Genomic DNA, 14,286 nt, shown 5'->3' on the forward strand with positions numbered 1-14,286 from the left:
CGGGGTCAATGGGCGGGATGAGGTTGACGGGGCGGGATTTCTACTGGTCTACCATGGCAACCATGGCGAATGGGCGGGACGTTCGGTTGCGTTTCCGAGTCGCGTCAAGTTAGCGGTAGAAACTGGCAAACAATAAAACGTAGCTTCCGATGAAAGCGCCTTTCCAAAATAAATTATACATTACTTGGAGAAAAAAAACACCATCATTGTCACTATCACATGCTCTAAATTATATTTAGTTAAAATAATGTGCTCTTTGATCAAATTTTAGTATTCTCTTTGTCTAACATCGTATAAATACAGTGGTATAATTCCAATATAATCTTATTTTGAAATATCTTTTCGGAAGCTATTTCTAAATAATGTTGTGACACCTAAACTATTTTCTTAGTGGACTTTAACAGGGACTCGGTTTGTTATGATTGTTTTACTTTTTCACATATAAGTAACTTTTCTTATACCGTAGCAAGACATCTTGTTTCACATTTATCGTCCTTCCTCCTTTTGCATGGTGAGCTATTAGGTCGTAGCTATAACGTAAACGTAAACGTAGAGAATAAATGAAGTTTCTAACATATGTGTGAGTTAAATGTATATATATATATATATATATATAACATTGTGTTCCTCAGATGGCGTCCTCTGCGCTTATAACGTGGACGATACTACTGCTGGAGTGTTGCTTAAGTTCGCACCAACATCTACACGACGATCTCGTCATGGGTCACCAACTCAACTCTGACCATGACTTGAACATCCTGATGGGAGAAAAGGTGATGTTGAATGAAATGTTTTTGTAATTTGTTTTTTTTTTTAATGTTATTGAACATTTTAGGACAACCAAGAGCTGAAGAAACTCAGTCCTGCTGAACAGAAAATGAAGATGATGGAGATTGTTAAAAGAATTGACACAAACTCAGACCATCATCTAAGTGAAGGTATTTTTTTTACTTTAAAATAAAATGGTGAATTTACAAAAATAGTTAGAGGAGGATGACTTGCCGTGAATACAATTATAATATAGAAATATTATATTTTTTAATTTACAGAAGAGATCTCATTATGGATCCAGCACGTCTACAGAAAATATGCCATGGAGGATGCGGAGGAAAAATTCCCAAGCTTTGACAGAAACGAAGATGGCGTCGTGACGTGGGAAGAGTACAACATGGTCGTTCATGATCAACTATTTACATTTGATGAAAATACCATCTCAGACGACCCGGAGCAACAGTCCCTCAGACAAGTAAGTATTATCTCACTGTCCATAACGGGTCACTGTCACAAAGTGTTATTTTATTAATGTTATATTAATATCATCTGAAAAATGACAAATCAAAAAATATATATCCTTATTCGACAGTAACTTTGCCACTGATTTTTTAATTTCTCCTGGTCTCTGATGTCTTCGCTAACTCATCAACCATCCATTTGTCAGCTCTACTTAAAAGAAAGGAGGCGTTTTGATTTCTCCGATGCGGACGACACACCGGGTCTGAATGTGACAGAGTTTCTCGCCTTCACCCACCCGTCTGAAGTGGACCGAATGGCCGTAAGATATTTGTTAGGAACGTCTTTTTTTGGTTCGGTAAGTAAATAAGCTCACTCTCGCCGTCATCCATCAGGACTTCACTATTGAAGATGTGTTGGAAGAGTACGATAAAGACGAAGACGGCTTCGTCAGTCTGAAAGAGTTTATCGGAGACGTCCGCGGCGAAGGTGAATTAATCATCTTTTCTTATTGTCATTTTCCCCCCGAGTTTTGCCAAATCGTCTTTTTTTTTTTTTTTTCTCGTGAAGACGAGGAACCGTCGAGGTGGGAGATCGAGGAAACGGTGCGCTTCCAAGAACTTTATGATCAAGATCAAGATGGTAAACTGAACAGAGAGGAGCAGCTGCGATGGGTGGCTCCCAACAGCTACAGCTCTGCAAGAGAAGAGGTATAAGTCTCTCTTGTCGGGCTCAAAAGTATTTTTTTGAAAGTGAATCCATCGTTGAAATATGTCTATTTTACAGGCTGAATATTGTTGCACCTCTTAATACGTTTGTGTCTTTCGTAGGCTCTTCATCTCATCAGAGAAATGGACCAGGACGGTGACGGAAAGATCTCGGAGGCCGAGGTGTTAGAAAACCAAGATCTCTTCATGAACAGTGAAGTGACAGACTACGGGCAGCAGCTTCATGTATCTCACGATGAATTGTGAGCAAAAGTTGTCGTCTTTTTTTCTTTTTTTTTCCCCGTTCATACCCAGAACCTGGTGAGTGTGGCGATCAATGAAAGAAAACTGAAGTAAGATCAGTTGTTCCCATGCACGTCAGTGTCTTTAGGCAACTGCCGACAAGCTTCCTTTTCTTCCTCTTTTCATTCAAATGAGTCAGAGAGAGAGAGAGCGAGAAAGAGAGAGAGGAAGAGTGTCGGTTTGACACTAGCTTCCTTGAATTCGTTTCACTTGCAACAAGAAGCGTGCGATAGTTTTTTAGTGTTTTTGTCCGAGAATTATTTCTCCAACAACCACCACAGGGATGGCTTTACAGTTTAAAGATGCATTTTGGGTGAGTTAAGATGAGCTATTGTCTACTAATTCCATAACTGATGTCACTGGATTTTTTTTTAATAGAATATATATATGTATTACTTCTATACACTATGTTGTCTGCCTTTTTCTACAGCAGTATCGAGTAATTTACTTCCTTTCCTAATCGAGTAATTGTCACAATAAAATGTAGGTTACACAAAATCTTTATTGAATTGGGATTTGAACAAGGCTTTATATTATAAAGTTCATTATAGTGTTTGTTACAAGAAAAGTGAAATGTTTTGTGCAGCTTCGTTCTTACAAGAAAGTCTATTTTTAATAAACTGAGCAGATTTGGAGATGATTAGAATGTCTTTTTTTTTTAATCAGATGAGACATGCAACACATGAATATGTGTGTGTATGTATATATATATATATATATATATATATATATAATACTTGTGACATCTGTCAGTAACTAGGTGTAACAGTATCAGCTGACAGTAAGAGTTAGGCATTGTGTCAGAATCATGTGTCCTTACAGTGCCTTGCGAAAGTATTCGGCCCCCTTGAACCTTTCAACATTTCGCCACATTTCAGGCTTCAAACATAAAGATATAAAATTTTAATTTTTTGTCATGAATCAACAACAAGTGGGACACAATCGTGAAGTGGAACGAAATTTATTGGATAATTTAAACTTTTTTAACAAATAAAAAACTGAAAAGTGGGGCGTGCAATATTATTCGGCCCCCTTGCGCTAATACTTTGTAGCGCCACCTTTTGCTGCAATTACAGCTGCAAGTCTCTTGGGGTATGTCTCTATCAGTTTTGCACATCGAGAGACTGGAATTCTTGCCCATTCTTCCTTGCAAAACAGCTCGAGATCAGTGAGGTTGGATGGAGAGCGTTTGTGAACAGCAGTCTTCAGCTCTTTCCACAGATTCTCGATTGGATTCAGGTCAGGACTTTGACTTGGCCATTCTAACACCTGGATACGTCTATTTGTGAACCATTCCATTGTAGATTTGGCTTTATGTTTTGGATCATTGTCCTGTTGGAAGATAAATCTCTGTCCCAGTCTCAGGTCTTTTTCAGACTCCAACAGGTTTTCTTCCAGAATGGTCCTGTATTTGGCTCCATCCATCTTCCCATCAATTTCAGCCATCTTCCCTGTCCCTGCTGAAGAAAAGCAGGCCCAAACCATGATGCTGCCACCGCCATGTTTGACAGTGGGGATGGTGTGTTCAGGGTGATGAGCTGTGTTGCTTTTACGCCAAACATATCGTTTTGCATTGTGGCCAAAATGTTCGATTTTGGTTTCATCTGACCAGAGCACCTTCTTCCACATGTTTGGTGTGTCTCCCAGGTGGCTTGTGGCAAACTTTAAACAAGACTTTTTATGGATATCTTTGAGAAATGGCTTTCTTCTTGCCACTCTTCCATAAAGGCCAGATTTGTGCAGTGCACGACTGATTGTTGTCCTATGGACAGACTCTCCCACCTCAGCTGTAGTTATCTGCAGTTCATCCAGAGTGATGATGGGCCTCTTGGCTGCATCTCTGATCAGTCTTCTCCTTGTTTGAGATGAAAGTTTGGAGGGACGGCCGGGTCTTGGTAGATTTGCAGTGGTCTGATACTCCTTCCATTTCAATATAATTGCTTGCACAGTGCTCCTTGAGATGCTTAAAGCTTGGGAAATCTTTTTGTATCCAAATCCGGCTTTAAACTTCTCCACAACAGTATCTCGGACCTGCCTGGTGTGTTCCTTTGTCATCATGGTTCTCTGCGCTTTAAACAGAACCCTGAGACTATCAAAGAGCAGGTGCATTTATACGGAGACTTGATTACACACAGGTTCATTCTATTTATCATCATCAGTCATTTAGGACAACATTGGATCATTCAAAGATCCTCACTGAACTTCTGGAGTGAGTTTGCTGCACTGAAAGTAAAGGGGCCGAATAATATTGCACGCCCCACTTTTCAGTTTTTTATTTGTTAAAAAAGTTTAAATTATCCAATAAATTTCGTTCCACTTCACGATTTTGTCCCACTTGTTGTTGATTCATGACAAAAAATTAAAATTTTATATCTTTATGTTTGAAGCCTGAAATGTGGCGAAATGTTGAAAGGTTCAAGGGGGCCGAATACTTTCGCAAGGCACTGTATATTAGGAGAAAAATGTTTTTTATTGAAACATTTTCTAGATTTAAATAGATTTACTTAATCATAATTTTTTCCTAAACTATCAACTAATGCATTATTCTTCCTCTCTATCTGAGTTAAAACACAGCTGGATTAGATTTGTGTTTGTAAAGGTTAATCTGCAGTTAAAACCTTCTGATGTTGAGATCAAAAATTTTGATCAAAATTCAAAGTTCCTAGCACCTGAATAAAAATGAGTACTAATAATAATTTATATTCTTAATTTCAGTAGTGTATCCTAGGGTTCTGTCATATTCCATAAATAAATATTAGAATTAAATATCCTTAATTAACATTGGAATATTTTTCCTTTTTCATGGATAATCTATAGTCAGAATTGTGGGCTAGAAAAGACCAGACAAAATATACTTTTCCTTATTTTTCCTGTGTCATTATTAAGAAACAAATTAAATGAATAGGTCTCCATATGTGATTGGGAATTGTTAAGTGATAGGATGTAGGTTTGAGGTGACAACACCAACATTGACTCTATAATTGTGGATTTCTGCTCTTTTTTCAAACCCATTTTTTTTCATTTATCATCACCTGTCCTGCAAAGAATTGACTGTATTATAAATGGAAAAGAATGAATGGTGTCAAACCTTTTCATTTCCTCGATTAACACGGAAACAAAGAACTTTCATCTCGCTATTGCATTAAAAATGTGGTGAGTGTTGGTTTCCTGTTTCTGTATGAGCTGTTGTTTCCTTCGTCCTCCACCACAGAAAATAAAAAATACTTGAACGTTTCTCTTTCCATTAGGTTAAGCTTAACTTATTATGACCAACTTGCTTCCACAGCTAACTAAATAGCATCAAACTGTTCTGTAATTTGTCTGCTCGAGACTTCAAGCAGAAAATGTCACTTGTGTCATCTCGGGGTCAAGGTGACCCGGAGGGCCTAAAGCAAAAGTGTTTTTGATATCCCCTGTTTGTGTATAATATCAAGGGAATCTTTTCAATCATGAATTTAAAGGAAATGTTGGTATAATAAGTGTAATTTGGAAGTGATTTTTTTGGCCGTGAAAAACTGTTTGTGTTTTTGTTAAACTGCAAAATAAGTTTTTACAGCATGGGATAAATCATTCGCAACACTCTGATCCTTTTAAATTCACTTTTAAACATTTTTGGACATTTTTAAGAATTCATGAAATGGACTGAATACAAAAGGAACCAGATTTGTAGAATGACTTTACTTTCCAAAAAAATATTTATTAATGTTTGTAGTTTACAATGAATAATTTATTATATAATGCAATATTGTTGTAAAACACTTCCATGTTCGGTTAACCCAGGCTGGATGTTGACGTGCTGAGGTATGAGGTTTTTGATGTAGCACAGGTTGTCACGACGACTACAGTAACCACAATGCAGTTTTTTTGAAGGAATTATCAACAATAAAAAAAAACATTTAAAACATTATTTTCACTACATCATGCTGACAAAAAGGCAATACAAACCATATTATTTCCATGGAGGATGGATAGATTTTTGTGGTAGCAGACGCTAATAATTGTGCGCAGTATTCCAGCACTAGCTAGCTAGTTAGCATTAGCTTAGTACGTAAGTTAGCATAATCGTGGCACAATAAAAATTACTTACTTACTTACTTAAGCGAAAAGCTTATTCTCTCTTTATTCCGACAACAGCGCTCAACTTCGTGGAAGATGCTTGTTAATTCAAGACAGTAGCACGATGACTCTCGTATCTGTATCTAAAACCACATGCATCTTTGTGGCCCTCGTGCGATCACATATCATGTAGAAACTAAAACCTTTATATTGTATTTATTTCTATTATATATTAAAAGTCTGCAAAAATGACTATAGGGTTTATTGTTTTAGTTTAATTTTTACTTTTGTCAGTGTTGCCCTTCAAAAAAAGAAAAGTTATATTGAAATTACCGCTTGTCTCTGTTTAATTTATGTTTATTATAACATATAATCTATCTATCTATCTATCTATCTATCTATCTATCTATCTATCTATCTATCTATCTATCTATCTATCTATCTATCTATCTATCTATCTATCTATCTATCTATCTATCTATCTATCTATCTATCTATCTATTTTCAGTAAAGATACTTAAAAGTGTATATGTTTTCTAGGGAGACAGTTTCATCAGTAATATTGGGTTCGAGACAATATTGCAGAGAGTGTCCGATGGTCGGAAGACATGCAAAGACATGGAGGATCTTCTGAAAATGAGGTGGGCTGGACGACTCTTCTCGTGGTGCAGCTGCAAGTCACCGTGTTATTGAAAATGCACGATGTCATCATTTTTTTTCAGAGCCTCTGCAGAAGAGAAATACGGCAAAGAGCTGATGACGATCGCACGCAAAGCTGGCGGACTTTATGAGATCTGGTACGATCTGGAAAACTGACCCTATAGAAACAATAACTAACATTTTCACTTGTTTATCTGTAATTATTGGTTACATTTTGATCAGTCACAACTCAAGATAAGTTAAGATAAAACTAAAAACAAACCAGATATACCTTATCTTGTTTTGTAAACAAATTCACTGATTTATTTGGCAATATATATATATATATTTTTTGCAATTACTTTTTCTGACGTCACTAGAAACAACATATTTTGACTTAAAACATTTTTTTTAATTTATATTTATATAATAATATTATAATATATAAAAACAAAAATATTTATTTGTCACTTAACTCAAGAAAAACAATTGATATTTTCACTTGTATTCTGGATTCACAGCACTTTTTGATTTTTTTTGACATGCAGAGTCACTAGAAACAACATATTTTGAGTTAAAAAAAATGTTTTATTCATATGTATATAATAATAATATACTATATAAAAATAAAAATATTTATTTGTCACTTAACTCAAGAAAAACAATTTTTCAATATTTTCCCTTATGTTCTGGATTCACAGCACTTTGAGAACCGCACTTGACGAGATGAAAAAGCGTAAGTAAAAATGTCTCGCTTTCTCAACATCTAGAATTAAAGATGTCTATCTTTCTACATCAGAGATTGAGAATGTCGGGAGTTTGCACATCCAGCTGTCCAACCTGCTGAAGGGAGAGGTGAAGAAGATCGAAGCCTTCAGGGAGCAACAGAAAGAGCAAAGAAAAAAGGTCCAAGCTATACTTTGTCACTTGACAAAGAATTGATACACTTAAATATCATTTTTGTCTCCACATTCCAGATCGAGGCAACAATGGAAAAGATCCAGAAGACTAAAGTCTCGCTCTATAAGAAGACGATGGACGTAAGATTGATTTGTGCATTTGCAACAATTGCATTGGATTATGATAAGGAGATCTGAAGTATCTGAAGTGTATCAGAGATAAACTCACTGTTAGGGAAGTGGTTATTTAGTTCCGTATTGTATCTCAACTACCTCATCATCTTGGTTAGACTGTGGTTTAAACAGAGGTTTGGTTCCAATCCTAGTCCCAGCGTTTGTACGAGCAACGCTGCCGGGAGGCGGACGAAGCGGAAAAATCCTCGGAGAAGATCAGCACCTTGTCTACATCCACTCCCAAACAGATCGAGAAGGTAAGACCCGGATCAACTGCAATGTACTTCCTGTTAGTTATTTGTGTCCATCCCTCATACTACGAATCCCATGATGCACTGCGACAGTTGAAGTATGCATTGTAGTTTAAGGCAGGTTTTAAAAAACACTCCTGGTCAAAGACAGGATCCTTTAAACTTTATTTCATTTGGCCCTGATGTGATCATAATTTAACTATAAAACTGATAATTTGGAAATGTTTCTGACCACATACTAATTTAGTTTGTTTCCCTTACTTTTAAAATGTATTAAGTAAGTAAAACCCTACATATAACTTGATACATTTCTTTGTTTTTTATAACTGAAATAAAAGAAAGTGTTTTTAAATCTTATTTATGTGTGTTTTCTATATTGGAACAAATTGAGAAAAACCTAAATAATAATACATTTTAGATTTGTATTCATAAAGTTCTTGTAACCCCATTACATCATGTACATTTCTTAATTTCAATTTTTTAGCTTGACAGCCCCTCACATCAGTCACAGACAAATAATGTGACCCTTTTGTAAATGTGTTCGCCCACCCCTCCTTTGACAATTGCTCTCACCATACATATATTAGAGGAAGTGTTAGAATATTCCAAAAATTGTTATAAAATTTTCCACAAAAGTGCTTTTTTTGTATTATTTCCAGATCAACAGCAAATCAAAGCAGTGTCAAGAGGCAGCAGTAGAAGCTGGTGAGGACGTTTGACTCTTTAGATCCTTGTCGTACAATCATCTACAGGTAACACACAACTAAGACAAATACTGTTAAATGTGTGTCGGCAGAGAAACAGTACGCAACAAACATCGAGCAGCTGGACTTGATTCGTCAAGAATGGGATAATACACACGTCAGCACTTGTGAGGTGAAACAATGCTTTTTTGTTTTTTTTAACGTATTTCATCATTAATGTTCAAGAGAACGCAGAAGAACAGAACATTTCCAGAATTGTGCAAATTTTGGTGATACCCTTTTTTTTTAAATGAGGATGTTTGAATATATAGTTGCCACACTTCAGTCATCATGAACAGGAAATGGAAACTTTTTGTTGTAGCTCTTACTAAACTCAACGCTTCCCGCCGAGTCTTATCATGAGTTGGATTAATTTAAACTGATAATAATCTGAATTCTTTAAGCAGTAAATACAACATATTTGTTATTTCAATTGTTAGGAAGACATTTTCTTCTTCCTGCGCCATAATTATTTCTTATAGAACATCTCAGGAACCACAACCACACACAGGGCAGGATGTTCCAACGAACAAAGCCAACCACAAAAAATCCGAACCACACAAATTCACATCTACTTATCATGCAATTTTACACTTTTTTTTTACCTTATATTGTTGCATTTATGTTATCAAATAATTATAAGTAAAACATCTTTTACCAAATTAAATGGCATTTAATATGTTAGAAATTCATATGTTGTACAAGAAAAAGGAGAATTGATTTATCGAGATTTACAGAGCAACTAATGTGTAGATTTAAGTGTCTCTTAAATAGATGTTGGAATCTTTTGTACTCATCAGTATATGTCTGTTTGTACAAAACTCTAATTTAATTTAAAAAAAAATTAATTAGAAAATGTGCTTAACCCCGCCCACTGATAACACTATTTACTTAATCTTGTATTGAATCTTGTTTTGGTTTTGGTCAAGCATCAAGGTTTGTCACTGCGTGTCATTACTTTTTACTTTGTACCCCCAACAAAAGTGCACAGTAAAAAATATACATATATATACAGTATATATATATATATATATATATATATATATATAAATAACTATATATACATTTGAAAGAATGAAATCTAAAAACAGAGCAACAAAAGTACAAGTAGTGCATGAGGTAGATGTGGTTTAACTGTTGAGAGTGAGAATACTATAAAAGAATATTGTCAATCACAACAATGATGTATTATTATTTTTATTATTTTCTAATTATAGAAATGATATTGTTCAAGGAGGAAAAAAAACATTACTTGTAAATGGAAAGTATTTATTTGAACGTGTTGTTTTAATTAAAGCGTCTAAAAATGATCGTATATTTTAGCTTTTCATTAAAAAAAGAACATTAAAAAAAATAAATGATGATTTATCCAGGACTTGGAAAGAAGTGCTCTTTAATTGTAAAGTATTGGAAAACAAAAGAAAACACATTTAATATGATTTATTATTTGTGTAAATTGATTAACAAAACGTAATTTTATAATTAGATATAAGAAAGTTTAGAAAATAAGAAATCGAAAATGTTGGAGTAAAGCTGAACAACAAATTACTTTTTTTTCGTTATATTTACTTAAAGAAAAATACAAATTTAACAAAGGAAAAGGTCACTGCCGTGACCCGGATTCGAACCGGGGTTGCTGCGGCCACAACGCAGAGTACTAACCACTATACGATCACGGCGAGCTAACGAGTGACACTGACGATGGTCGCAGATGTTGCAGCATCAGGAAGAAGATCGAATCCTCATGACGAGAGACGCTCTGTGGCTCCAATCCAACCACTTCTCCATGCTGTGTGTGCAGGAGGACGAGGTGGGACTGAATATTTCTTAATGTTTCTTCCTCTAAAGTGTTTTAATTTAAACGAAAAACTAACTTTTGTGTTTCAGTGTTACGAGAACGCGAGGCTGTCGCTGGAGAGGTGTGACGTCATCGCCGATATAAACTGCTTTGTGGTGCTAAACAAAACTGGATCGACCCCTACAGGTCAGGCTGCGTCACTGCAGGCAGTTGATATATCGTGTTTTCTATTTGTTTAAGGAAAGTTAATTTTAAATTAAGACAGTCAAGTTTTTCAATGTATTTTTTTTTTATTAGCTCATTTTTACTTGATATATGAATATATATATAGTTACTTGTGCATTTTGCACATTCAAGGATACAAGCTTAAGTAAGTAACTATATATATATAAATAAAAATGAAGCAAAATGTTTGTAAATTTGTAGCCTTGAATGTGTATTTTATTCATATAACAAGTAAGAATGAGCTAATAAATATATATATATATATATATTTATATATATATATATATATATATATATATATATATATATATATATATATATATATATTTATACTACTAATATACTATAAGTGTAGTACTATATGAGGATGTCAGGGCCAGTAAAAGGTCAAAATAAGATAAGAGAAGATGGTGTTTTGATGATTGACACCTCATAGAGACATGCAGAGGATAGTCCAAAAAACAAAAGCTTAAGTACATACATCAGTGTTATCTTGACCTTTTATTAAGTATTGTTTTGATTGTTTAAGTGCTTTGTGACCCTTGTCTAGAAAAGCACTCTATAAATATAATTTACTTACTTACTTACTCACATAACCTGTACAGACATAACCTGTATACCGAGCTTAGTTGATTCATAAAACAAAATGTTATTTATTATATTTAAACATGGTTTTCAGACCCAATTATATACCGTAACTACCGCAACGATTCGACCGAGAGGAACGGAAAAGCCGGCTTCGTTGGCGGAGTCATGAAAAGGTAAAATCATCTCTTTACACTGTCTTTGAACACGAGGTCATTCCTTAGCTTTCTTTTCCGTCTGTAGGTTTTCAAATCTTCTGCAGATGAGCACGGTGACCACCTCCACGTCAAGCATCAGTGACGCGGTCGAGCCGTCGACAGGTATGAAGCAGCTGAAGGGATGATCTGGGATACAAATCTCAAGTACAATTAATACCGTTGCCAGGAGGATCTTCTTCAAACATCTATGCCAGCGTCAATAAAGTTCCTTCACCTCAGGAGACAGACACCTACACGGTCATATACGACTACGTTGCTCAGGTGAGATTCTTACAGGAATGATTTCCATCCTTAAAGATTTCAAATAGGTGTCTGCATTGATTCCTTTGTTTTAATTCCTGAAGCGGGAAGATGAGCTCTCGGTATCTGTCGGGGACGTCGTGGTCATGGTCAGTCGAAGCGATGACGGCTGGTGGACGGTGCAGAAGAACGGTCGGACTGGATTTGTACCCGGGTCGTACCTGGCCCAGGAATGAAGGTGTCGCTGTATTGAAGGTGTTTGTGTGATTCAGGGTTTTTAGTTTAATAACTTTAAACAGAAACGCTGTAAGACATAAATAAATTTTTTTTTCAGATTTTATATCCGAGTTTTGATTATTTGTATTCACGTCAGAATTAGATGTAGAAGTCAGCTGTGTCAAGAGTGCTCAAATAATTACATCTGTCAATCAGAATGTATTTAAAATAAAAATTCAGGATCATGTTGATAAAAGGAACATAAACATTTTGGTGGTGTTCTGTAGTTCCATCTAGATTTTGGTAATTTTTTTCTGTCTTCTCCGCTGTCTGTTTTGTTATGTCATGCAACAACAACGACTATATAACACACACCATCAGTCAGTCAACTACAATAAATCAACTTTTTTATGTGAGTGATGACATAATGTCTCTGTGGTCCAGTGGTAAGATCTTTGAGCACCTGAACCTTCTATGTTTTCTGGTTCATTCCTCATGAGTTTCCCTGTGGTCCAATATAGTTCTTGAATCAATTATCTTCTCTATCAGAGTTTTTTTGTTTCAATAGGTTATTTATTTTACAAATATTGAGCCATTTCTGTGTTTTATAAATAAACCACAGTGTTGGATGTTTTTTTTCCTAATAAAATGTTCACACAAGTTTCTTCTCCATCAGAAAAGGTCTTGGAGAACCAACATCCAAATGAATTTAACTGTTACAAATACAGGAAAAGATAAGGACAAGAAAAGACTGTGGATAGTTATGTTTCTTGACATTTTTTGTTGTAAAACTGGTGGAATTAAACCATAAACAATTGGAAATAAAGATTATTCTGAAATGGAATAATTACAATTAAATAGGATAAAAAGATCTAGACAGAGATTTTGATGTGTTGCCAATACACAAGAGAATTTTTAGAGTAAAAAGAGAAAATATATTTAATTATTCAATGATCAATAAATGATTTAATTAAGGTTTGACAACTTTTTCTTTTTTTTTATAACAAATATGAGTTTTTTTGAATGAGTATAAGTGAGTATTATTTACATTGAGTTGCATTACAAACTATAGAAAAAACACTGCCGTGACCCGGATTCGAACCGGGGTTGCTGCGGCCACAACGCAGAGTACTAACCACTATACGATCACGGCGAGCCAGTGTGAACTGATCGTGATCGAGAGACTCACGCTTGTCAACAGCAATAGGTCACAAGTGGATCATGAATCGTTTATTTAAAAATAAATGAGGCAACTCGATATGTAGAGAATCTTTGAGTTTTGTCATCGAGTTTCTCTGCAGCAGCTGAAGAGTCCGTTAGTTCTTCCGTGGTAAATAAATCTGAAACTTAACCGAACAGATTTACGGCACAACAGTAACATATTTGTTTTTAATGCAGATATTTGAAAAGGCGCTCTTGAAGGTCAACTACTGTTTTAATTTAAGAAGTGGCTTAGCAAGGCCAGCAAGGCCTTCTCTGCTGCCCTAAACATAATCAGAAAATACATTTAATTTTTTAATAAAAAAAATATTATTGTTTATTTTTCATAAATATGTATTAAATTATTTCTCATAGTCTTTTCTCTTTATTTCATTTTTTTCCTCTTGCCGCTGCCAGGATTGTACGTTCATTTGAGAGCTTTCATCCAATCATATTTGAGGCCTTCAGTCGTTTCAGAGATGGCCCTTGCCGATTGAAATCAACGGCAGCCGAAGGATTTTGCAGAGCGTGTGTCGTAGCCATGAAAAACACTAGTGGGAGTGATATTTTAATAACATGCACTGATGTTGTGTTCATTTGATGATGATCGTCTTATTGACCTATAACAGTTCAGATCTCTGTGGTGTATAAAGAACCTTAAGGTAGTTATTTAGAGGTGGATTCATTCAAACATGCACCACTGAAGGCCTATGTGTGAAATGCACGGCCTGCCACTGGATTTAAGTGTGTCTTAAATAGATGTTGGACTCTATTGTACTCATCAGTATGTGTCTGTTAGTAC

The 14,286-nt window shown here is 35.3% G+C and overlaps 2 protein-coding genes and 2 non-coding genes across 4 annotated transcripts; 2 read left to right on the forward strand and 2 right to left on the reverse strand.

Moving 5' to 3' along the window:
• The first annotated feature begins 373 nt into the window (after positions 1-373).
• rcn2 (reticulocalbin 2) lies at positions 374-5,474 on the forward strand. The gene is made up of 8 exons (XM_087797224.1): positions 374-511; positions 633-773; positions 836-938; positions 1,050-1,246; positions 1,439-1,552; positions 1,626-1,719; positions 1,801-1,940; positions 2,061-5,474. Exons 1-8 carry the CDS (start codon positions 509-511, stop codon positions 2,202-2,204), a joined length of 936 nt encoding a protein of 311 aa, XP_087653350.1. The 5' UTR covers positions 374-508; the 3' UTR covers positions 2,205-5,474.
• Positions 2,444-12,408, forward strand: pstpip1a (proline-serine-threonine phosphatase interacting protein 1a). Its single transcript, XM_087797223.1, has 15 exons — positions 2,444-2,553; positions 6,837-6,937; positions 7,019-7,093; positions 7,637-7,671; positions 7,735-7,841; positions 7,913-7,975; positions 8,161-8,265; positions 8,919-8,964; positions 9,056-9,135; positions 10,714-10,812; positions 10,890-10,986; positions 11,705-11,786; positions 11,854-11,930; positions 11,995-12,089; positions 12,173-12,408. Exons 1-15 carry the CDS (start codon positions 2,524-2,526, stop codon positions 12,302-12,304), a joined length of 1,224 nt encoding a protein of 407 aa, XP_087653349.1. The 5' UTR covers positions 2,444-2,523; the 3' UTR covers positions 12,305-12,408.
• On the reverse strand, positions 10,610-10,681 carry trnah-gug (transfer RNA histidin (anticodon GUG)). The gene has a single exon. It is a non-coding gene; the product is annotated as a tRNA-His (tRNA).
• Positions 12,409-13,365: 957 nt separating the features above from the next.
• trnah-gug (transfer RNA histidin (anticodon GUG)) lies at positions 13,366-13,437 on the reverse strand. The gene has a single exon. It is a non-coding gene; the product is annotated as a tRNA-His (tRNA).
• Between the last annotated feature and the right edge of the window lie 849 nt (positions 13,438-14,286).

Source organism: Callionymus lyra, chromosome 8 (assembly GCF_982586985.1).
Source record: "Callionymus lyra chromosome 8, fCalLyr1.hap1.1, whole genome shotgun sequence".
NCBI classification, from domain to species: Eukaryota; Metazoa; Chordata; class Actinopteri; order Syngnathiformes; family Callionymidae; genus Callionymus; species Callionymus lyra.

What these genes read in the sequence shown, in the direction of transcription:
- pstpip1a (XM_087797223.1), top strand. Translation starts at nt 2,524, where the DNA reads ATGGCTTTACAGTTTAAAGATGCATTTTGG. An exon ending in GAGGATCTTCTGAAAATGAG is followed by an intron (nt 6,938 to 7,018) that starts GTGGGCTGGACG and finishes ATTTTTTTTCAG; the next exon opens with AGCCTCTGCAGAAGAGAAAT. An exon ending in ACTTGACGAGATGAAAAAGC is followed by an intron (nt 7,672 to 7,734) that starts GTAAGTAAAAAT and finishes TTTCTACATCAG; the next exon opens with AGATTGAGAATGTCGGGAGT.
- rcn2 (XM_087797224.1), top strand. An exon ending in AGCAACAGTCCCTCAGACAA is followed by an intron (nt 1,247 to 1,438) that starts GTAAGTATTATC and finishes TCCATTTGTCAG; the next exon opens with CTCTACTTAAAAGAAAGGAG. An exon ending in ACAGCTCTGCAAGAGAAGAG is followed by an intron (nt 1,941 to 2,060) that starts GTATAAGTCTCT and finishes TGTCTTTCGTAG; the next exon opens with GCTCTTCATCTCATCAGAGA.